The 24,293-nt window shown below is 42.4% G+C and overlaps 1 protein-coding gene across 1 annotated transcript in view; it reads left to right on the top strand.

Annotated features, from left to right (window-relative positions):
• CCN4 (cellular communication network factor 4) overlaps positions 1-13,686 on the top strand; it is a 34,509-nt gene extending 20,823 nt beyond the window's left edge. Inside the window, exons 2-5 of the mRNA XM_040067813.2 lie at positions 6,228-6,507; positions 10,120-10,377; positions 12,279-12,472; positions 13,316-13,686. Coding sequence (XP_039923747.1) covers positions 6,228-6,507; positions 10,120-10,377; positions 12,279-12,472; positions 13,316-13,615 — 1,032 coding nt within the window. The 3' untranslated portion in view covers positions 13,616-13,686. The remainder of the gene's footprint in view (positions 1-6,227; positions 6,508-10,119; positions 10,378-12,278; positions 12,473-13,315) is intronic.
• Positions 13,687-24,293: the final 10,607 nt, after the last annotated feature.

Raw genomic sequence — 24,293 nt, 5'->3', positions numbered from 1 at the left:
TAATATGGACTTCAAGGATTTTTGGAAAATAAAGTGACCAACTCAGAAATTCAGAGCTGGAGAGAAATAGTTGTGGAAACTTACTTTGGAGGGAAAATTGTTATTTAAGGGAAATAGGGATTAATGACTTCATCAGTTAATTAGCAACTCCAGGGAAGAGCAGATATTAGGTCAAGCAAATTGTTTCAGATTAGAGAATTTTAAATAGCATTGAAATTTAAAAATTAAAAGCTGTTTTAAGTAAAATTCTCTTCATTGGAACAGAAACAGAAAATTCAGGATACTTGAAAATGCAAATGTATATTTTTTATTTTTAAAAAAAATCATGGAAACAAAGAAGATTTTGAAGAACTTAATGTAATTTGCACTGTTCTTGCCATGGGAACAAAACATCACAACCAAGGAAACAAAGAAGTGGAGTTTTTTTATTTTTTCTTTACTTTTTATGCACAGCATGGAAGAATGTCCCCAAGAGGGTGAGAAGATGAAAAGTGTCTTCTTTTTTATTTCAAAGCCATGAGTGAAAAGGAGACAAGCAAATACAGAACAAGGCCACTTGTAAAGTAAAACCTGTGCCAAGGCAGTCTGCTCTTGTTTGGCAGCTGGAACTGAGACTGGTTTTGCTACCCAGCTTTTGGCTGATACAACCAGATCTTGTACTGTACAGTTTTAGGATGGTTTCAGACTCTGTGATCTTGGATGGTCCACATGCATTTTCCCATTCCTTAAACTGAAATCTGTCTGATTGTATTTTCTGGAGACGTTTCTCGTTGCTCTTCCAAATGTTCCCTGTTACTTTGCAAACTCCAGTTGAAGCTTGTTTCACGGGATGAGCTCATTGCAGCACAAGACATTAAAATGCTCTTAGAGCACAAAAATTGTGCTAATATCTCTATTTGTGGAGTCAGTGGTGACAGTGTCAATTTAGTAATGATGACCAAATATTTTTAGGCCACCCTATCCTAAGTAAGTGCTTCTACTGGGGAAACATTTATGTAACATCAGGTTGCTTTCTAACAGGGAAGTTCTTTCACTTTAAATACTCCATGGAAAAATTTGAAGAAAATGGGAGGTCACACTGAGTTGGCCAGTATAAGCAATTTTTTGGCAAAGAGATGAATGTATGTAATCTTTACTCTGTAATTGTCTAAACTGAGTTAGAAAAGACTATTCCAAACATCTGTCTACATTCTTCCCACAGATACATTTCCCAAAATAAAGTTATGGGAAGCTGATTGCTCATCGTTCATGGATCCACAGACATATAATTGTTGACTCACTGGGGATATTTTATTTTATGAAGCTATTGAATGTTTTGCTTCATGCAGAACGTTCCTTTCTGCTCAGCCTACCACGCACAGCCAGAATAAATCCAGCTGGCACCTGACATCTTTAAAACTGTCTTATATTTTCTGGGTTCAGAGTCTGTTATTTCACAATATGTCCAGGAGATTTCATGTCTGGGATCAATTTCAATGAGGTATCTAGAACCTCATGCACAGGGAAGCTGAGCCCTGCATAATCATATTTTCCTCTGACCATTAAATTATATGTCCTGCAGAATCTGATTTATATCTCTGTCCTGATGCCACTTGTCCCTAGCGTGAGCTTGTGAGACTTTATGAGCATTCATGGGGACTTAGAGATTTGTTGCAAGAGTTTAACAATGAGGAAATCCTGATGGTTCTGTGATTACTACTGATCTCTGTAAGAACTGCCTCTCTGTTAACCCATCTGTTTTGGGTATAATAATAATGCAAGCATTCAGAAATATTCAGCACAGAAGTTTCAGCTGAGCAAAATCAAGAACAAACTTCTACCCTGAGGGCCTGATTTAAGCCCACTGATGTAAACCAGGTCCTGTTTTACATTGCCATCTCTCTGACAAGCATTATGAGTTTTTAACTTCTGTCAGTTCTGGGACGAAAATAAGCAATCTCTGTGCTTGCCCAGAAATACAAATGAGGGATAGAAGGGTATGTGGCTTTTGGATTTAATAAAAACAATTTAATATAAACAATTTAATGGATTGTTTATATTTCATTTTTGTCTTTTCATTTTTTACTTATTTGTTGGGCTCCAGATGCTGTGCTCCCCTGGGAATGTGCTACATCAGGTTAGTGTTAGAAACTCTGGGAATGTGCGTGAGTCTCCTGGGGTGCCTTTAAAATAATTTTGGATAATGGGAATATTTAGGGTGGTTCTTGGAACTGGAATTTACTCTACAGGCATTTCTGCTTGTGCTGTCTCAATAGTTCAGCCAGTAGGTGGAACTAGGGGAAAGCAGATGTGTTTTATGTACAAACGCTCAGCTCTTTCCTAGGAGACGCATCTCAAAGTGTCTGCATATAGTTGTGCTTTTAACTTCAGTGTTCTTGTTTAGAACAGTCAAATTCCAAATCTGGAGTTATTTCTAAACAGTGGCAAGATGACGTTAGACCTTGTAGTACAGAGAATGTTTTAAAATTTCCTCACTAATCATTTTCGCTTGTGAATATATCAGAGATAGAGAACGGGATAATCCAGATCACATTGTATCCCTTCATCAACATCTGGCATTTGTGCAGAAAGGCAGTATCAGTAATGTAGGTTAAAAATATTTCTTTAATGTGTTCTACTGTGAGAAATTAAATGTAGTCCACCCAACAAAATGTATCCTGCAAAACACAGCTTGGGCAGCTCTGACTGAAATAAAAAGTTCTCCTTTGAGACTAAATTACCACCAAGAACAACAGTGGAAGCTGATAAAGTACTAAAGTTTCTGCTACTATGGAACCACTTCTCCAGCTCCCTTGGCGGCCAGAGGAATCCAATTTAGAAGTCACCATCCTGTCTGAACATTTCCCATCAAGAAACTGGAAGGGAAGAACAGGGATAGCTTCTCCCTGCCTTCACCCAGCTGACAAGAAAAATACTTGTAAGAAAAAGGTCTTAAGAGTAAGATCTGGCAGCACTGAAACAAAGCAATCAATACACATTAATATATTTTTAAATATCTGTAAAATCTAGAAGTAAAGGAATATATTGTGACACTTTGCTGCCTTAATGCAAAGGCAGAGGCTTCTCATGTATTATGTAAAATTGCTGCAATAAATCTACCTAGCTTGTAGTTTGGGCTGTATACACTGGTTTCAACATCATAGCTTGGTTCTTCCAGTTTTCAAAACTAAAACATACTTACACTTGCAATACTTTTCAACAGATTGAAAATATATGTTGCCACTAGGAAGAATGAGCTGCTAAAATGCTCCTGTCCATTTTGTATCTTGAAACTTGGTAGTGAAACTCCTGGCTATTAAAATACTAAGTCTGTGGCTATGGCAGACAGTGGGTATTTTCTCCTTCTCTCCTCTTGAATGTGAAGACAGAAATTAGCTGGAAATTGTTGCTAACAATCTGCTCTGCAGATGCAAAAAGGAAGTAATTTTGGAGCTTGCCAAGCATAAATCAGGAGTGACTTTAATAGAGAGTTATCAGGCATAGCATGGTGAGAAAGCCTTCATCTTGTTTTAATGAGAATGGGCTTGTATCTCCAAAAGCAGAAAAATTAGAACTCATGAATAATTTTGGTGGAATATTCTCCTTGGCACCCAAGATAAAAAAATCTGCAGACGCCAAGATTCAAGAATAATTAAATGAAACAAGTTAATTACCAGTACTTGGGAAAATTTATTTCCTAACAGGCATATTCTTTTATCTTTCTGACATTTTAAAATAAGCTTGTCAAATCCCCACTACTGTGACTTTTGGTGTACATTTTCTCTTTGCTCTTATTTCAGATTTTTTACAAAATCATTGTCCTCCTAAGCATTATATTTACCCTAAATACATGATTCCTGAAACCTCAAATTACATGGGCATATTTGTTTGTTTGGTGTTATTTTATTAATGAAGTGAGGGGGTTGTTTGTTTATTTTGGTGGTTATTTTATTTCTTTTCTTTTTTTTCTGACCATTGGAGAAGGCTCTTACAGTGTGATTTCCTGTTGATAGCACTCGTGGAAGGCATTAGTCATGATGATTTAACCAACATACTCATTAAAATGGAAGGGTCTATTTTCTAAAATATTTTGGGACTTCTGGGATTAAGTAGTAGGGCTGAATTGCCTTTTCCAAGGAGACAGGTGTTCCAGTGATAACAGCTGACCATGGCAATGGAAAACCCAATAATTTTATAAATCTACAGCTTGGGGTTTTTTTTCCCATTATGAAGGTCTGAGGGACTTAGGAGGGGAGAGGAGGAGAGCCTGCAAGGCTGTACAAGATGTGCACTTTTAAAGACTCCAGTGGACAGCAGTTTCCAAAGGCTGGGTTTTGCTTAGATGGCAATGGAGCCTTGGACATGATGCCAACTCCATCATTCTGTGCTGTCCCTGTTGGTAAAACCCAGCAGTGATAGTGCTTTGATGCCTGTCCACACTGATTAGCTGAAGATGCTGACGTAGCCCACACTGTGTCCATCCAATGGAATCAGCCACACCGCTGGATAATCCAGCCAGCACATCCAAGGGCCACAAAGCTTCCTCACTGTAAGGACACTGGAAAGGCTTCCCTGGCCAGCACAGGTGTGAGACCTAGAGGAAAGGCTGTTGAATCATTTGCTTTAAACTCCTGTCTATCACAAACCACCAAATGTCTCCCAGCTATTCTGTGCTTTACAAGAATTCAGCCTAAACCCATGGAGTATGAGGGCTCCTCTTTGCTGCGTGTGTTGGCTCACAGACACTTTCATATCTGCACAGGGAGAAGCTTGCTCATGTTGACAATAGAAACAAGGGATGATGGTGAAGGGATTTACTTACAGGGCTGGGCTGTGGCAATGAGCTCTTTAAATAGCTGTGTGACTTTTGTCTCTATATCTGGATCTGATTATTAAGCACTTTTTTAATAATCAGCAGCAAAGTAAATAGGTTTATTGCACTTGAGAAGGCCTCTCTTCTTGAGTGGCAGATTATTGCACCTACTCAAATGACTGTGAGTGGAATGAAAAATCCCACTATTAAATGGCCAGGGCTTTTCATCAATCTTAATGTTCCTCTTTTAACAGCCCTGACAGCATCAAGGAGCCTTAAAGTGGGAGTAAATTATGTTGGTATGTTTTAGTTTAAACAAGAGTTTAAAGGTGTTTTTAAGCCAACTTTAAGGCAAACTGTTTGTAAAGGAGGCCTTAATGCGATTGGGAATTACTCCCAGAGCAAACATGTTGTCTATTTGGCAGTGATTAGCAATGTGGTCACAATTTAGTATTCTAAATATGGGATAACCGGTTACCAAGTTATTATTTGGTTATTTAAATACACTTTAAGATACAACAGTAGAGGGCTTAGAAATGTATACTTTAATAAAATCTGAGCCTGTTAACAAAGAAATTGTAAGGGACAGTAGAGGGTCTTTGCAGAGATATCCTGATGGATAGCTCACCAGCTGTGGGCCTAATTTTTTTCCAAAAACTCTTGGGTGAGGTATTTTCTTCATGAAGGGTTCTTGGAAAGTCTTTTGTTTGAGACATCTCAAGCTGCAAAGAGGACAAGAAACAGGGAATATAAAGTACAGTATAGGGAAGGCAGCAATGGATGGAATTGCCTTAGAAATTTCTAGAGTCTGACTTTCCTTATTCAAAGTTTTTAGGGTTACACACTTATTTTTTGCATTAGAAAGGGCTTCTAGACCATATGTGCCCAAGGAGTGCCACGTTCCTTCTGCTGTTGACACACCATGTGAATAATTCCATTTGTTTCTGTGCCTGAGATACTGTGCCCTGCTTGACCCCCATGTACAGCACAGGTTTTCTGTGCAGTGATCCTCTTAGAAAAATGAAATCTTTGCTTTGTCACTTGCCTGATTTGCACCCTTCCTACACCACAGGCATGGCTGGTGTTGTTAAATGTCATCCAGAATTTGTTGTCTAGGGATTTGAGGGCTCAGAATGAAATGAGCCTCTAGCTTCTGTGGGTTTTGATATGAACTATGGCATCCCAGTACTCCATGATCTCAGTAACAGTGACCTGGAAACACACCACTGTGTTACATGAAATCCATTTTCTGCCTTGATTAACCTTGATCAGGTTTTCATTTGATTATCAAATTTTGAATTGACTTGCAGGTTGGTTTGCTGAAGTTTTTTTCACTCATTAGACCCGAGGGGATTTTAACTGAGGGCTAAGCTGCACAGGGTTTGCAGCCCCATTTCTCCGTAACGCTCTCCAAGCTGTGTTTCTTCATTTTCAGGCCACTGCCCAGACCTCCCTCACCATGACCAGCACCGTCCCAGCCACGACAGAGACCTACACGCGGCCCCAGTACTGCAGGTGGCCCTGCGAGTGCCCCAGGTCCCCACCGCGGTGCGCGCCGGGCGTCAGCCTGGTCACGGACGGCTGTGACTGCTGCAAGACGTGTGCCAGGCAGCGCGGGGAGAGCTGCACCGAGGCCGACACCTGCGACTTCCACAGGGGCTTGTACTGCGACTACAGTGGAGACAGACCTAGGTACGAAATAGGAGTATGTGCACGTAAGTCATGTACATATATTTTTGACTTAGATAAGCGCTGGTGGCTCCTGTCAGTCTGAGCAGGGGTTGAGATTTATCTCATTTTACATACCTGGCTGCACGCTTATCAGCTTCTCCGTGCATCATCTTTCATTCCCTCGTAGCTGTCTTTGTTCTCAGGGCAGTTGTCTGGGTGAGAAATGACATCTGAATTCCTGCCCCTTGATTTGGCTGCAGCCAAGAGCAAAGACCAACCAGCATTTGAAAGTCTCCATATGCGTAAATAGATTATTCTGTACTCCCTGTAACAAGAGGAGGTGCTGTAGTGAGTTGGGGATGGAGGAAGGATGGGCAAGCAGCTGGATTTAAATACAAGCAGTATGGGCCCCTACATGAAAACCATTACATTAAAGGGACACTTTTGGCTAATTCCCTATAGGGAATACCTCGTAAGGATATCATGTGGTCTATAGAATACCCTGTCAAGATGGTCAGGAATGAATCACCTATCAGAGCTTGTCAGATACAAACTGAGGTTCAAGCCATAATTTTACAGTCACATTAGCTGTGATGAGGCAGAAGGATTTCTTCCTGCCTCTCAACACAAACTCTTGGTTCCATGACACTGGAATACTTTTCAAGAAGAAGCGCAAAAAGAATTTTGATAGTGTTCTATGTATTAAGAGTACGTTCACAACCACACAGATTGCTGATCAGAAAGGCTGCTTTTTAGTAAGTTATTAGAACATACAGTCATGGCTTTAGGCTCATAAACAGGAAAAAGCCCTTTAAATGGAGGGGCTTCAGGGCTGGAACATAAAAACAAATGATCTAAGAGGAAATGTAAAGGTGAAAGGAAAGCTGGAGGAGAACTGACTGTGAGATGGACTGATAGAATAACTGATCCACAGAAGAGGAAAAAGCTCACATAATGTGGGCTTCAATAAAGCTAGAATATGAGCAGAGGTTGCACAAGGGACAGGTCTGAGAAGTTAAGCAGTTCAGAGTAAGATGGCAGATTCTCACAGAAGTGATATTAGGTATTGCTCTTCCTCAGCAGAAGGGTGGGAAGACTGGCTCAGGCACAAAAAACAAACAAATAAAGAAAGAAACAAACAAACAAAAAAACAAGCAAGCAATCATGCATGCAAAAAGTGCAGTCTAACCAGATTTGTGTAGGATACAGGCAAAATAACAACAAGAGAAGTTATGTGCTAGGAGCTGTAAGCTTAAACAGTGATTTTCAAGATTAAAAAAGATTAAGGTTAAGAAAAGAGGATATGAGATCATTTAAATGCATTGTCTGGAGTGTGTGTAGAACATTCATGAGAGGTCTGCAAGAGCAGGTTAGACAAACATTGTCAAGAATGACATCGTTACAGCTGGCCCTGTGCTGGGAGAGGAAAACAGGCTGGATGCTGTCTCAACGCTATCAGCCTTCCTAGGCCTCTTTAAAGGCCCTCGTGTAGCTTGGCACTTGTTTATTTATTTAAATGGTTGTTTTCTTAGTTGGATCTCTTTTGGGTTTTGCAGTCCTCCCACACTTCACAGGCACTCAGTGTGCCTGTGGCAGCAGCACCGTGCTGAAGGAAGACTGACCCGCAGCTTTTGCAGTCAGGTCTGGAGGGATTCCGTGTGTGCTTTCACTTCCCTATTACCATGACAGTATACCCCTTGTTGTGTGACAGTTCTGGTTGTTTGGTGAGGGGCATTATGGTGTGCACAGCTGAAGGGAACAAGAGGAAGGTCTCTCCATGGTTAGGATGTGAGGCAGATTGTCTCTGACTGCCAGAGAAACCTGCAGCCTTTCCCCTGTTTCCAGCACCCAGGTAGAGGTACAGGACAGGGTGTGCTGACGTGTTCTTTTTGTACCCTGGGCCCCACATAGGCTGAATTACCCCACTCTGAGCCCACCAGCTTCTGTCCTGACCTGGTGACTGAAAGCTCCTGTGAGTGGGAATCCTGTGCTGGGTGTTGGGGACTACATGCTGTGAGGAATTGGCTTTGCATATGGATGCTTTCAGCTGGATCTAGAGAACCCAGGGTGCAAAGGGCAACAGAAACAACATCATTTATGGAAACCAAAGACCTTGAAGGAGTTAGGAATATGTATTAGGAAAGGGACTGAGGTCAAACTGGGGGAAATTCAGGCTGTATGCTGAGGCATGCACCAGGATCTAACCTCACAGACATCAAATAGGAACCTGCTGGGAATCACTTCAGCTCTGCTTTTGTTGTTGGCTTTTCTCTGCAGAAAAGCAGGGGCAGCAGGGTCCTGAGCACAGGCCCAGGGGTTGAGGCAAGTCTTGTCCGTGTGGGGCTGGGAATTGGGTTGTGCCTCCAAATCGCTTCATTTTGATACAAACTCAGTGATGTTCTTCATGAAGGCATTCAACAGCCCCTTTGTCTGTGTTTGGGGATGTTCTCATGGTGAACCTCTTGGTTTATGAGAGCTGCAGTAGACTGAGGTAACATAATCCAGGAGGAAATATGCTTGTAGGAAAACACCAGGAGATACAGGATTTTTTTGAACTGTCATAATCTGTGTGCATACCTAGAAGTCTCTCTGAATTTTCAGGCCCAGCTCCAGCACTGAGTTGTTGTCTTTTTGTTACAAAGGCTTAAGCATTACAAAAATTGGAGCTGAGCATGAACTGGAGATCTAGATCTGTGCTTGAAATTCCATCAGCTCTCAAATTTGTGCAGAAGGGATTTGTGCTTGATGTTTTCATTCAGCTCATTCTAAAAATAGGAAGCCCATGCAGAATTTTAATCCAGCATTTCAATTTGTGTTTTCCTGAAGCAGCTCCATTTCTGACCAGACTCAAAATATAAGCAACTCAGCCAGTGCGTGTGCAGTGCCTCCATGTGACCAAACAAGAAATTAAAGTTTGAATTTTCCATTGGAAGCCACTGCTTCCAAATAACCGTCTATAATTTGAAACAACCAAAAACACTCCTCTGTAAGTTCTGTTCATGGGCAATCAAAAGCCTTGACTTTTTAAAGTGATTTTATAAAAAAAAAATTACACATCAAATATTTGTTTTCATGGCTTTATAACATGTATTTTGTTTTCCAAGAAAACTGCTCTGTGATAAACGGGGTAAGATCCAATTTCCCAAACAGAGGAATCCAGTGCCATTTAGGTGCACCTTTTGCTACCTTATTTGTCATCCCCTTTTGCTTCAGATATACACAGGTGTTGTGAGCAGCTGTGTCATATGTGCAACTCCATGAAGGCCCCTCATATGTCTCTGAAAACTTCAAGTTTCACTACATATCTTTTTTAATTGATTTGATTTCTCCCCCTGTGAGTAATTCCTACCACCATGCTATGAAATGTTTTTGGGGTTTTTTTTAAGTAAGAATTTGTGGATAAAACTTATTTTATTTTCTAACTTATTTTTTTCATTGAAGCATTGAAAGGTTCTCTTTTTTTGCTGTGATTTAGAATGGAAAGGTTTTCCTAGATGGTGTGACTACACTCGGCACAGCATCAGGCTGAGCACGTTGCTCCTCAGCACTGCCAGCACAGGGATCACCTTGGTAAAGGAACACATTGGAGCTGTTTGATGCCAGCATTATTTTAATGGTGCTCTGTGTGTTTTTTCTCTCTTTTTCTTTCTTTCCAGAGATTGTTGGTGTAGGCTGTGTCCTCAATGGAGTCAGGTATAAGAACGGGGAGACATTTCAGCCCAACTGCAAATACAACTGCACATGCATTAACGGGGCTGTGGGCTGTGTTCCCATGTGCACAAACTCACGTCCTCCACTTGTCTGGTGCCCAAACCCAAAGCTGATTAAGATGGCAGGGAAGTGCTGTGAACAGTGGGTTTGTGATGACTCCAGGAAAATCAGGAAGACATCTCCACGTCACATCTCCTCTGCAGGTATGGTGGGAATGAGGCAGATCTCTCCTTTGCCATCTGGCAGTCGACAAGCAAAGTATCAGCTTAATACTGCAGACCTGGCAGGTGTCTAACCTTTGTGAGGGAGACAGGGCTTCCCACACCGCATGAGCTGAAGGACGGGACAGGCAAACACCAGTGGAAGTCATTAGTAGCAATATGGCTTTGGATGCCCCACCCTTGGAGGTGTTCAAGGCCAGGCCGGATGGAGCCCTGAGCAAACTGATCTAGTGAGTGCTATCCCTGCCCATGGCAGGTGAGTTCAACTGGAATGGTCTTTAAGGTCCTTTCCAATCCAAACCAATCCATGATTATATGGGTATGGTATTCATCAAACATGCTGGTGCAACCATTCTGGAATTCCCTGTGCCAAATCCCCCTTTGAAGGACACGTCTGCTGCAACTTTGAAGATGTCAAAAGTCCTTTTTAATTCTTTGTTTTCTTTTTTTTTCCTCAGTCTGGACCTTCTGGGAAAGAGAACAGACTCAGTTTAATTTGAGACTGAGGCTTTCTGTACAGGTTATAGTGCTATTGTAGTGTGATTTTAAAGCCCCAGTATCTTTGGAATCTCAAACTTTGAAGGCAGTTATTGTGTGGAAATTCCACTGTGAGTTGGGCTAAGTTGTCTTTGTGGTAGTACAACTTTTCATCAGTTCTGAACTGATGGCATCATTAAACGTTTTGTTCTCACACTCATATTTATAGTAATGATCACATAGCCCACTGCACAGAGGTGGTATCATTTGCCTCAAACGTGGTCCCAAATGCTTAAGATGGACTCAAATTGCCCTGTGTCTGGAGTTTATTGTCAAAATGCCCAGTGACACACTGTAGTGACATTAGCCACACTAGCTCCGTATTTTAGACCATCTTACAAAAGTAGAGCACAAGGAGAAATAGGATTGTTGTAAACAAAGGTTTTGGCTCCTTGGTGGTAAGAGGTTTTTTCCCAAACCATGGTCTGAACCTCGGTTGCACAAAACAAAACCTTGGTCTTAATTTGTGGGTTAAAACCACCAGAGTTTAGCCCTCACTTCTCAGTGAAATGTGGGGTAGGTCCAAATTCAAAACATATACTACTGAAACTGGCCTTATGCTCTCACGGCCTGTGTCCCAAAGTGGGCAAAACACAGCTTTGCTTTCCTGACTTTTCTCCTGTAAGGATGTAAGGGAGATGTCATACAGAAGTCTGACTAGCATTTATTACATTCAATATGATAATTAATATGATAATATATATAACAGTGAGAAAACTCAGTGAGCAGTTTCTATCAGAGTTTTGCCTGTGGACTGTCCTGTGAGAGATGGGGACTTTGGCTGAGGTAGGAGAGAACCATAACTGGGGTTGCTGGCTGCTTTCAAAACAGAGCCCACCCTTTCTTCAAATGGTCACTGTGCTCTCTGAGAGCTATTGAAGCTGTTCTTCGTCCCAGTGAAAGGCTGTGGCTGCTTCCCAAGCCCTCTGCCATCCAGCAGAGACTGTTGACCACTTTCTGCTGCAGGGAACCAATTGAATGGGCTCAGAAATAAACCATGGTGAGATCAGATCTCATCCCCTTTCTCCACCCACTGGCTCAGGCTTCTGTAATTGTTTATATTGTGGCAGCACCTGGGGGTCCCAGACAAGGACCCTCTTGTGTGAGGCTGTGAAGGAGAATAAAGGAATGAGCCCCAGCCCTGAGCGCTCGCAGCGGTGGAGAGTCTGACACAAGTAGGTCAGCACAAAGGGGGTGGGATGAGAGAGTTCACAGGAATGCTGAGACACTCTGCTGTGGTTTAATTATTTGGGTTAGTGGCCTGAATGTGCAATGAGCTGGGGAGAGGGTGTTTAATATGTAAACCTAGCCAGCACAAATAATGGGGGGTTAATCTGTGTCCACAGCGTATGAGGGAGAGGATGAAGCCTGGCAGAAGAATTGCATTGTGCACACCTCACCCTGGAGTCCCTGCTCAAAGACCTGTGGGCTGGGCATCTCCACCAGGATTTCCAATGACAACAACCAGTGCCGGCTCCTGAAGGAAAGCCGCCTGTGCAACATGAGGCCCTGTGAGGTGGATATAACCCAGCACATCAAGGTAGGGACTCTTTCTCTGTGCACCCCTTGAGCTGGACACTGAGTAAGCCTTTCTTTGGCAGCATTCAGGCCTCATGGGGCTGCACTTGTACATGGTCACATACTCTGTGCTGCACAGAGTTCCAAAATGTGTCCTGCCTGTGCTGGTATGAAAACCTTTCTGTGAAAGTCTTAGCTCCAGCCAAAAGGTCCTTGCAAGGAAAACCAAGCCAAGCCTGCTGTGCTCAGATAGCCTTGTACTCAGCTGGCTGAAAAGCAGTGCTGAGTGTCTGGTCATGGCTATGAACTCTATTACACGAGTATCCTACTTGCAGCTTTTGGGTTCATATGTCTAAACCTGTAAATCTTTCACACCACCTAGGTCAGGGCTGTAAAAGTCTCCCTAACAGCTACAGATCCCTTTAAACAGAGGAATCATAGAATAATAGAACCCTTAAAGTTGAAAAGGATGTCCAAGATCAGTAAGCCCCACCTTTGGTCAAATACTACCATTCTTGATAAATCGCACTGCAAAGTGCCACGTCTATTTGATTTTTGAATACTTCCAGAGATGGTGACTCCATCACTTCCCTGGGCAGCTTTTTCAAATGCATAACCACTCTTTCAATGAAGAAATTTTTCCTGATATCCAAACTGAATTTCTCATGGCACAATTTGAGGCCATTTCTCTTTGTCCTATCACTGTTTACCTGGTAGAAGAGGCTGAGCTCCGCATCTCCCCAATCTCCCCTTCCTTGTCACAGCCTCCTTTCAGGTAGTTGTAAAGAGCAAGGTGGGTTTTATGTCCTACCTGTATCAGCACTGAATATTAACCTCTTTGCTTTTATTTTCTTCTCTGATTTAGCCTGGGAAGAAATGCTTGGCTGTCTACAGGGCGAATGAACCCATGAACTATACCATCTCTGGATGTGTGAGCAAAAGTCCATACAGGCCCAAATACTGTGGTGTCTGCACAGACAACAGGTGCTGCACACCCTACAAGTCCAAGACTATTGAAGTGAGGTTCCAGTGCCCAGATGGAACTGAGTTTTCCTGGAAAATTATGTGGATCAATGCTTGTTTTTGCAACTTGAACTGCAGGAACCCCAATGACATCTTTGCTGATTTGGCTCATTACTATGATTACTCTGAAATCGCTAATTAAATTGGCTGAATGCTGGAATTGACCCTTTGCTCTGATTTTACAGAGGTTTTAAAATAAAAGGAGAATCTTCATCCACTGCCACTGTGCAATTTGCTTTTTTCCCAAGTTAGGATGTTGATGCCTTGAGAGGCTACTTAGAAGAGAGCCTAGACAGTGTTAAAGGAATAGAGTAACTATTTATTATAAGGACTTCAAAGGATACACCTTGGGCAGTACAAGAGCCTGGCTGAGGCTACACCCAAGATGCACCCTGAGTCTTGAGTTTTCACACTTTTGTAAGTTTTGCTCCATTTCCATATTGGGGTTAATTACAGCCCCAGATTATGAAGTCCCATTCTCCCAGTTTGCTCTCCTCAGTTCATTGTTGTTTATACTTTTTGGGCCTGAAGCTGAAATGGTGTTCTTGGTTCTTGAGCTGGACATGGATTGGTTTGTCTAACTAAACTGTGAGGAGAACGTGCTAAACTTGCACTTTATATGATGTTCAGAGTTATATACCTATGAAGTACAGAATCTGGAAAATATGAAAGCTAAAACTTAAGGCATCAGTGTTAAATCTCTTTGTTTTGCCACACTGTTTTTGAAGAGACCTTGAACAAACAAGATTTTTAACTCTAATAGATCTTCATCCATTAAGAGTAGCCAGAAATTCCTTTATGCACCAATGCTGGGACTTAAACAACAGTTCTGTTGGCACTGTCGTTAACTAGGCCAGCAGTTTAATTGCCCATAGGAAAGAACAGTACACTAGTATGACAGCAAAAATATGGCTGTGATAAGCTTAGACATGAGATTCAGACCTCCTTATTGTCATTTCTTGAATATTATTGTCTAAGCTGGAAAACTGACATATATGTTTTATATTCAACATTAGATAAAAGGATTTGATGATCTGACCCTTGCAGCTAAAGTCTAGCATCTGTCACACTGAGATAAGTCCTTGAATTACCTATCTGTTATTCTTAGTCAGATTCTGCTCCATGGTGAATTTCATGGAAAAAGCCTAGGGAGAAGAATGTTTCTCCTGAAATCTCTCTGTGGTGTTTCTGTCTCTCACTGCATTAGGTTGGGTCCAAGAACTTTTGTGTCCTGCTCTCCTTGGACTCATCTGAATCTCTTGAAGTATCTTATCCCAGGAACATTTTCATAGTTCTCTACCTCCTCTGATCTTCAAAAGCTTAACTGAATCCAAAACAGCCACCCTAGAGCTCATGTTTTCAGGATAAGCCATCTAATCCACAGTTGATGTCCTGCTCCTAGACTATCTCTGCAGATGAAACATAGAGAGCCTGATAGGAGGTGAAGGACAAGACCTCATGCATCCATTTATTTCAACAGAAATAGAAATTGTGTGGTCTGTGCTTGGGGACCACCACCACCTCCTGCTCCCCATGGTGTTATCAGCACACAGGTGCCTCTTCCCACTGCCACCTTGCCAGTAACATAAATCATTGTTTAACATGACTGAAGTAGAGGAAAGCAGATGTGTTAAATGAGAAAACAGGTGTTAGGCTTCACATCAGCTCTGAGAATGTGTGGATGCAGAAGGAGAGGCAACCCTCGGAATAGCTTGTGGCGCATTAATTCCAGCTTGGCGGATGCTTAGAGTAAACATCAGCGTAAACATCTTCAACAGAAGTGGTGTCTCGGTTTTGAAAGACAGTTGTCTGCCAGGGAAAGCTAGAGCTTCCCTTGGAATGGAGAATGTAACCCCCCTCCCTCCTAATTATTATAATTTTGCAATTAAGGGCTTTCAGGCCTGAATTCCAAAGATATGGGAATAGGAGTAATAGTTTTTTACTAGGTATATTGCAAAAAAAGAAAATACAAATGTAGTAGTATTAAAAAAAAAAAAAAAAAAAAGCAAGGAAGCAAACAAAAAATCCTGGAAAAGCCCTGACAGAGTCAGGGATACAACCTGGCACCCTGTTGGTCAGGGTGTTGGAAGCAGTCCAAATAAATCCTCTTGGAGTAACAGATGTGGTTCTGTGGAGTAGAGATGATCCTGTGATCCTGTAGAAAGTCCAGTGGTGGTGAGACAGGTCCGGTCTTCTTCCAGGGATCCAGTGGAAAAACTGGATACCTTGGTGGTCTTGAGTCTCAGTTTTATCTAGCTAGGAACAGGTGGCTCCTCCCTCACTGGGTGGAGCATCTCACAATGGGATGATGGAATGTGTCATGCCATTGGTGGGCCCTAAGGGCCCATTTTCAGAAGATGTCCCCCTGGAGGATGGACGGCTGGTGAAAGAGATAAGAAACACTGCCCCACCTGGTTTTAATGGCTGGGCCATTATCAGAAGGCATCTGCTCCCCTCTCCCCTGGAGTCATAAGAGATAAGGAAAAAACATCTCCCCAACAGCTTTCAACATACGAAATAGAATACACATTTTTTTGGTTGCAAATCCAAAGAAAAGTGGTTTTCACATGCAAATGTCAGCTCAGAAAAGAAAAAAAGAACCCTATTATTACCTTTCCAGGTAAGAAATTTATCATCACTGAAGGATGTTGGAGTCAGTCTTTTCTCCAACAAATTGTTAGTACAGCAGCCATGCCTCACGGCACGTTTGCTGTTGTTTCATTTGGGAGAGCAGAATTGTGTTTCTGCATGAACAAGAGAACATTTTGAAAATCCCTGGTGACAGAGTAAAACTGCTGAGTGACACATGATCTGGAGATCTGACCAGTACAGAGGTGAATTTGAGATGATGCAGTTGTTTATTTTGCTTTATTTTTGGCTGGCAAATTGTCTGTCTTCATCTTGGTAACCCAGCAGAGGCTTGATTAGTTTCTGGGAGACATAAATTTTTCTGGCTATGATGAATTAAAAGTTCTTGTGAGTGGGCTAAAAATAATGCCATGGCTGTGTAAAAAACAATTAGGAAAAATGCTGTCTTTCTTCAAAAGTTGTTAACACTAATAGCATCTTAATTTGTATACAAGGATTTGGTCCATATATTCTCTACAGACTGTGGAGTCCCTAAAGTCGATCGAAATAACCCCCAGGTTTTTGCCTTGGAAAGACACACTGTAATTCTATCCCTGCCTCTTCTCCCTGATACCCAAATTCCCCTGATTTCTTCTCTCCTTGTTAATCCATTGGTTGTGGGCCCCTGGTGACCAGACCTGTCTTCCCTATAGGACACTGACCTTACCTGCCCTCAGTTCTGCCCCCGTGCTGTAAATCACAATTAAGCCTGAGCAAGGCACATGATCGCCCCTTCTTTGCACTGGATTCCTTTTGGCACCTGGAATAAACCTTGTTGGAACTTGATCTTATGCAAAGGGCCTTCTTGCCTCTCTTTTGCTGAGCCAGCCTCGTGGCGTGTGTGGATGTGAGAGCTCAATTGCTTGCTTAAGTTGCTCCAAGCAGCCTTTCCACTAGAGAGGTTGATTGGAGCCTAGGCAGAGGCTTCACTCCTAAAAGACACACTGTTGCAACAGACCTAGGTCATTCCTGAATTTAGAGCTTTATTTCTTTTTTGAAACTTCCATGAAATCTCTAGTGGCAGAAAGGAAGGGTGACCCCTGCCCAGATGTTCCAATGCAGGTGCAAAGCCCCTCTTCTCTTTGTTTCTCTGGTGATAAGGAACCCGAGGTCACCAGCATTTTGCTAGATTTTGCATGACTGCCTTGGCCTGGATGATGTGACAGCAGAGGTCATACCTGACCTATTTGCCTCCAGTCAAACAAGACCTCAGCGCTTGAAAGACTGAAAATGTTACATTTCAAACTCCATCCCTTGGTAAAAAAGTTTCATGTGGACATATAACAAGAGGCTGTGGCCAGGAATTTGACAATGTTTTCCAAAAGGGAAAATGGTTTGTACCAAGAAGTCAAAGGGAAGACATACTAGGACCTCTTTCTCAATCAGGGCCCTTAAATATGACTTGGAACCCTGTGTTCTAAATTTTTTCCCATCTTAAAATGCCATATATATGCATGTGTGTATATACAGGCATGTATATACATGCAGCTATATGCACATATAAAAAGAAATACATATATACACATTGATCTGTGGATGTATGCACACCAATAAAATATTATGTACAGGCATCTATATAATGTATATAATAATATATATTAAACCATATGGAAACATGCTCATGAATATACATATGTGTAAATTTACAGATGTATATTCTTATGATGCATAAAAAGCAGTGCTTTTATAATGTGTGTTTAAAAGCACAGACAGTCTTTCTCTGTCTTACAGGTACACATAAGGAAGCAAGAAAACAGGACCAGATCATGTATAAAAAACAGTGTCCCTTAACTGGCTTGCTCTGCTTTGCAATTAGTTAATGCTGTAACCACAGCAATCAAATGCCGCAGTGGCTGTAACACAAGGCCTTCACTGAGAGATAAAAGAAGCTATTGAAAGCTAATGCATGACCAGCAGCTCCAGTGCGTGTCAGTTTTTAGTGAAGTGAGTGCCTGGAAACCACAGATCTTGCCCAACGCACCCAAGATGTTTCTGTCTCTAGCCTGGTTTCCTAAGGAAACCGGGTGTGTGCAGACATACTGTTCATTTGTTTGTCTGTCAGGCAGTCCCTTTGTGGGAAATGTCAAACAAAGCAGGCAGAAGTGTAAAGATCTCAGAAGCGTTGCAATTCCTGCAATAAAACATTAAATGAAAGAGCAGGGCAGGGAAGAGGCTGACCATGTTGTACCTGTCGAGCCCAAGCACACCTGCCAGGCAGTCACTGCACCCAACACGTCTGCAGTGTGGCCCAACCACACCAGCAGCAGCATAAAGCAGTTTTGAACAGATTTTCCAGCTGGAAACCAGTAGCCATGGAGGAGGCAGAGCTGAAGGAATCACATATGGGGAGCAGTGGTTATTAAACAGTTGTGAAGGAGTTTTGTGGGGGCATTGGACACAAATCTGTAGGAAACTAAACGCTGTTAGCTCTACTATTCTGCTTGTGCCACTGGTTGTCTGTCCAGTGGCTCTGGATGGGGAAGAGCATCACTTGTAGCCAATTAACTTGATCTGTAGTCTGTGGTGCATTTGAGATCCTTTGTTTTAATGGGTGTTTACAAGCAGATTAGCCCTAGGACTAAGGCAACAGTCCAGCTTTAGATGCACTTTCCTGGCTCCCTCTGTACCTGGGCAAATCATGTATCTTTTACAAAAGTAGTTTTGCAGTTACTGTTTAAATTCATTGAAGATCTAGTTCCCCAAAGGCTTTCATGGATTCAGCCCTTTGTTTCACTTTTCCTCGGGATTTCAGAGCCAGAACAAGGCCCTACTGTTTGTTGCCTCTGTTGAGAGTGAAAACTCCTCCAGCAGGAACTGCTGCTCATTGTACATTTGTGCAATGGGCCCAGGTCTCTGCTGGGACCTGAAAGCGATGCCACCATCCCAGGAAGAACAATTGTAGCACTGAGGAGATATCAGGATCAGACCCCTCTGCTGCAATGGGCAAGTGAAAGGCTAAAGAAAGGATGAGTGACAGTTTTGCAATCCACCTGAGCCAAGACAGTTTGACACACATTCAGCTCATGGCAATCATCCTGTTGGTCCTGTAGGCTGGGTCAAGGATGAAGGATGGGATTTTGAAGGTCTGGTCATGCTGGTATGAACAGCAAACCTCCAGCCATCTCCAGTGGTCATTTGCCTTCTGTGGAGGCTTCTCCAGAATCAGGACAGTAGCTCAAGCCACCTTGTTTTGGGAGCCCCAGAAAACTCACCAAAGTAGCAGGCATGAAGGTTATTAAAATGCCTTTCCATGGAGTGTTGGCTGGAATTTAAAACACCATTTTGGTGTGCATGCAACTGGGAACAGGGGGTAGTGCAGCTGACAGTTTTCTTGATGCGTTCACTAGGGTTGTGCTGTGTATATGCAATATTCCAGGAAAACTACGACATTTAAAAGGGCTGTGTCATTTTGTAAATTAAACCCTGGGATTATTTTTGTCCTGGCTCTCTTGAAGGAAATTTGAAACAGTTTATTAAACTGATAGAGACAATGTTCTATCTAGAGGCACATCTCCATACATTTACCTTCTCAAATTGTGACTTTCCAGTTTTAACACTTCTATAGAGTTATTTCTGTAAGCCTCATATACTGAAATATATGAAAAATTAATGGGAAAACCAGATTGGCTTGGCAGTCTGAGTTACTCCAGCTATATAAGACATTACTTGCTTGTAAAGCATCATAGTGAGGTTTTTTGTGATGGCATGTTGCGACTGCGGTTTAAAGATATTAAATAGGTAGGAAATGGTTAATGAATCTGTGACTGACACCTCATTTAGAAGTTTAGGCAAGCAAATGAAGGAGAAATATATGTGACTGACATTTCTTGCCTGGCCAATGTCCAAGTGGGCATTTGCAATCTGTGACAAAGCCGTGAACTGGAGGACACATATAAGTAAAGAGCCTGTACTGTAATGTGGTAAAAAGGGCTGGTCTGAGAGCATTTCCTTAATTTTGAATATTTTGGCACGTTGGAAAACCCAGTTGTTTCCCAATTCACATTTCTTTGCCAGTCTGATTCTGGCTCAATATTTATTCATTTGTTTTGGGTTTTTTTTTTTTCAACACTCTTATTGGACTTGGGACACAGGTCTAGAGACTTTGAGCAAAGTGAAGTGTATTACTCAACCTGCCTAAACGTGCCTTCATTATTGATTCTCTTGAGAAGTTGCAGGAGTAACTTGTTTGCAACAGCCATACATACTGAAATTGTTCAAATAAGGTTATTAAAGACATGGGGAAAAGCATTTAAATTAAAGAATCACTGTTTTGTGTCATTTCATTTACATACCACCTAAGCTAACCCCAGTAAGGATCTTTCAATTTCAGAAAAAAGTTCTTGTGATGTTTTCCCACAAATTGAGCTTGCCTTCCAACCTGAAGTATGTCACTTGCCTTGATAGGAACTTAAACACTTTGAGTGATCTCCTGTCCTGCCAACTGAGATGGGTTGGTTGGGCTTGCTTATGGCAAGAAAACACCTTCTCCTCATCCTCCCTCCAGTGTGCCTTTTTTTCACTCTTTTTCTCTTTTCTTTTTCTTTTTTTTTCCCTCCAGGATGGGCCGTCCTCTACATTTTTAAACATTTTCCAGCCAACTGTGCCTCTGGCAATAGCTTTCAACAAAGGTACCATTTTTCCTTGTTGTCTCAACAGGCACTAGAAGCCACATCTGGCCTCTGCAATCTCTGCTCACTCATGTGGCAGCTGCCTAGCACACGATCTTGCATGAAGGGCACCCTGGCTGCTTTCACTAGTCTGCGAATACCATCATCTCCTCAGTACTTTGAGCTTTCCAAATGAAGTGCTGACCCTTTACAAGGCTCTAATTCTGTAGGATCTCCTCTGCCCCAAACACACACAAGGAGCAGAAAGGAAATCACCACAGGATCAGATCAATGTTTAACATCAGCAGCTGGTGATAAAGAAATAAGATTAATTATATTTTTTAAATTTGGTCATATTATCATTGAAAATAAATGAAAACATATTGCAGTCATTCAGTAAATGACAATTTCCTGGCTGAGGAGGTCTGTGTGGGTCTGAGGTCCAGCAGGTTGGTCACACACTGTGCATCTCACCGCTGTGTGAGGGGCTGGGTGGCACCTTTGCATGGGGCTGGCTTGCCAAACCCTACAAAGAGAATGGCATTTTCCTGTGGCACTGCCAGGTCCAATGGGTGGGGCAGACCCACAGCTCAGCAGCCCCATCTCCCCTGCCCATCGTGCTGCACGTGGGGTGCTAAGCCTTGTGGGGACTTGTGCACACACGGAGGTACATACACACACACAGCCAGGGGGTGAAAAGTCCAGGCTGGTGGCACATCCTGCTCTTTTCTGAGTGCCCTGGCTCATGTAGGCTTTGCCTGGAGCTGCCCCAGGTCTTCTCAAGTACTGCTGCCCAGCAAACAACCCTGCCCTGCCCCAGCCCCCTCCACACACTGACCTTGGCCTGAATACCATAATCCACTCCAGCCATAAGCAATTGCAGAGAGTGGCAGGTCACCCAAGGATACTTTTTGCAGCTGTACTGCAGGTCACACCTCACTATGGTACAGCTGTTTGTGAAGGAAAACCACCTGCTATCCCCTTTCCCAACTCTTGGGCTCTTTTGGACATGCCCGGTGATGTCTGCATCCAGTGCTTGATGTACATCCCACCAGTGCCAAAATATGTAAGGGTGTATGGGATGTGGGGCTGCCTCTTTAATGACATCAAAATAATAACTCTCCTCCAGCCCAGAGGAGTGCTGGGTAAGCGAACAATCCCCACGCTGAATTGGAGAGAACAGACATTGAGCTGTCTGGCAGTTGCAATCAGAAGCCTTTTTTTTTTCCTTTTTTCTTCCCCCCTAACACTGGTCAGCAGCTGTGTTGTTTATAAAATGAATGGAGCCCTTAATGAAGCAAGAGAAACAGCGAGAGGCTGTGTCTGTCTGTTACAAAGGGCTGAGGGGGAAGGGTTGAGCTCTTAAAATACCCTGACATCCTTTCTGTCAGTTATTTAAACATCAGTCATAGCAGTGATCAGCTACCAACATAAAGTCTATATTTGGCTCAGTGGAAATGCTAAATCCACACATCAAAACAGCTGTTCATATAGACAGATGGGGAGAGGTTTTCTGTGCCTGTGAATGTGAAATAGTGCAAAATAGTGCAAAGAAAAAAAAATGAAGCAGACAGCATGTGGGAAGGGGGAGGGCCAAGCTGCAAGCAACACTGCTCAATGCATTGTGTTGGTGGATGCAACAGACCCCATTACAGGCACACTGAGGATTGCAGCAGATACTCAGCCCAAGATGCAAAAGCAGACAGGGAGAGGATTCCAGCACGGGAGAGAAAAAATAAGCAGCTTTGCTATAAACAGTTTTCACTCCAGCTCAGTCCATCACTCACAATACATGACATTAATCATAAACCTTGAAAACACATCTAGGTTAAGGTTTCCAGCTGTTTAGTCAATAGAGACTTTTAAAGAGGAAAGCAGCAGCATCCTTCAGCACAAAAGTCCTGCTGCCATGACAGGGTATTGGCAAATCCTCTTCCACCCTGCCTCTGCAAAGACAGGGAAGGGGAAAGATGAAGTCTAGCCAGATTTTTTATACAGTAGATGTCAAGGGCCAGGCAGAGGTGGAAATAAGTTGGATTCCAGCAATGACATGCTTTCTATTAGTGGTTTTGAAGAGCACCACTGCAGCAAAGTTTTGGCATTGAAATATACTAATGCAATCAGGAAGCCTCATGGTCCCTGGGAGTCCATCCTGTTTTCTTTCTTTATAGCCCCCAAAGCACTATGAGGGGCAAACTGGTTATTTTCTGGAAACCTCTTGTTACCTAATCAGAATTTCCTCTATGCCACAGTAGCTCCTTGCTCCCTGGTGGCCATTCACACTTGGAAAAAAAGTGAAACCCCAGCTCCTGTTTTCCAGATTAATGACTCTGTGACATCCAGGCCAATTTTGCCTCCAACAATAATGCAGAAGACAGCTTTTGCAGGTCTGGGAAGGGTTTTTATAAAAATTTCTAATAAATCTGCAAGCCACTTGCATCTCTTCAGTTACAACACCAGCTAAAGATGCCAGGAGACCAGTACTGCAGGGAAAGAGGAATCCTAACTCCTTGTAAAAGGTAAGACACCACTCCTCTGTGCTGCCCTCCAGCTTTTATGCACAGGAACACAGTGTTCTTTGCCAAATGAACACTTTTGATTGCAAAGCCGACATTTACAGTGATCCTAGCAACTCCTTGCAGCTCACAAGTGCTCACAGATCCTTTTGTGCTGCAATAAGGCATGGATGCATTCCTCCTCATTAAACCAAAATAAACTGCCTAGGCTTGACAGGCACAGCATAGTGTCCTTGTGGAAGGAATGATTAGCCATTCCCAGAAAAGCTCAGCAAAGAACGTAACTTTGCCCTTCTTTTGTAAGATGAGCTGGCACAGGTTACTCCTGTTTTCACTGGCACTGGCTGTCAAGCCCTTTGCTGGGATCAGTCCAGTCTGGACTGCTGAATCATCACATCTAGTAGAGCCTTGGCTCAGACATGACAAATATTTGCTTTTGCATCTTCCTATCACAGGATTTTTTGAGATACAGGAGGAATGAGAAGCCCAAAATAGTCCCAGCAAAATCATCAAAAAACCCTGTCCCTGAAAACTCCAGTATGTTAAATAAGGCACTAGGTTAATCTTTGCATTCCTGAAGTTACATTCTAGTGACAGTTCCAAAAAGAACCACCTTTAGAAAATCCAAGTGGCATCTGCAATTTCAATCAGGAGGCCTGAAAAATGCCAGCTATTCATGGGGAACCCATCATATCAATGGATTTAAAGATCAGAAGGGATACGAATGTGGCACCAACCCCAGTGAGGAAGTCAGATCACAGATCTGTCCACTAGACAGTACTTTATCCAGGGAGACAAAAAAGTTCAAACAGCAAATAGTACCCTGTATCATGGCTCTATATTTTTCTATATCCTTTAGTATTAAAGTAGTCAGCAACTATGCTGAAATGTGAAGTGCTTTCTTAGCATAGTAGGCTGGATGAGGGAAATCTCTGAGCACAAAAGTAGGGAATGACAGATCTGAGTAAAATAAAAAAAAAAAAACTTCATTGTAACAAAGGGATGACAATAATATATTTGGACTGAAAAAGATTATTGTACTCCTGGTAAAATATGAAGACACCAGACA

Source organism: Hirundo rustica, chromosome 1 (assembly GCF_015227805.2).
Source record: "Hirundo rustica isolate bHirRus1 chromosome 1, bHirRus1.pri.v3, whole genome shotgun sequence".
Classification (NCBI taxonomy): domain Eukaryota; kingdom Metazoa; phylum Chordata; class Aves; order Passeriformes; family Hirundinidae; genus Hirundo; species Hirundo rustica.
The sequence above is the reverse complement of the archived record's forward strand: the minus strand, read 5'-3'. Positions and strand labels throughout refer to the sequence as shown.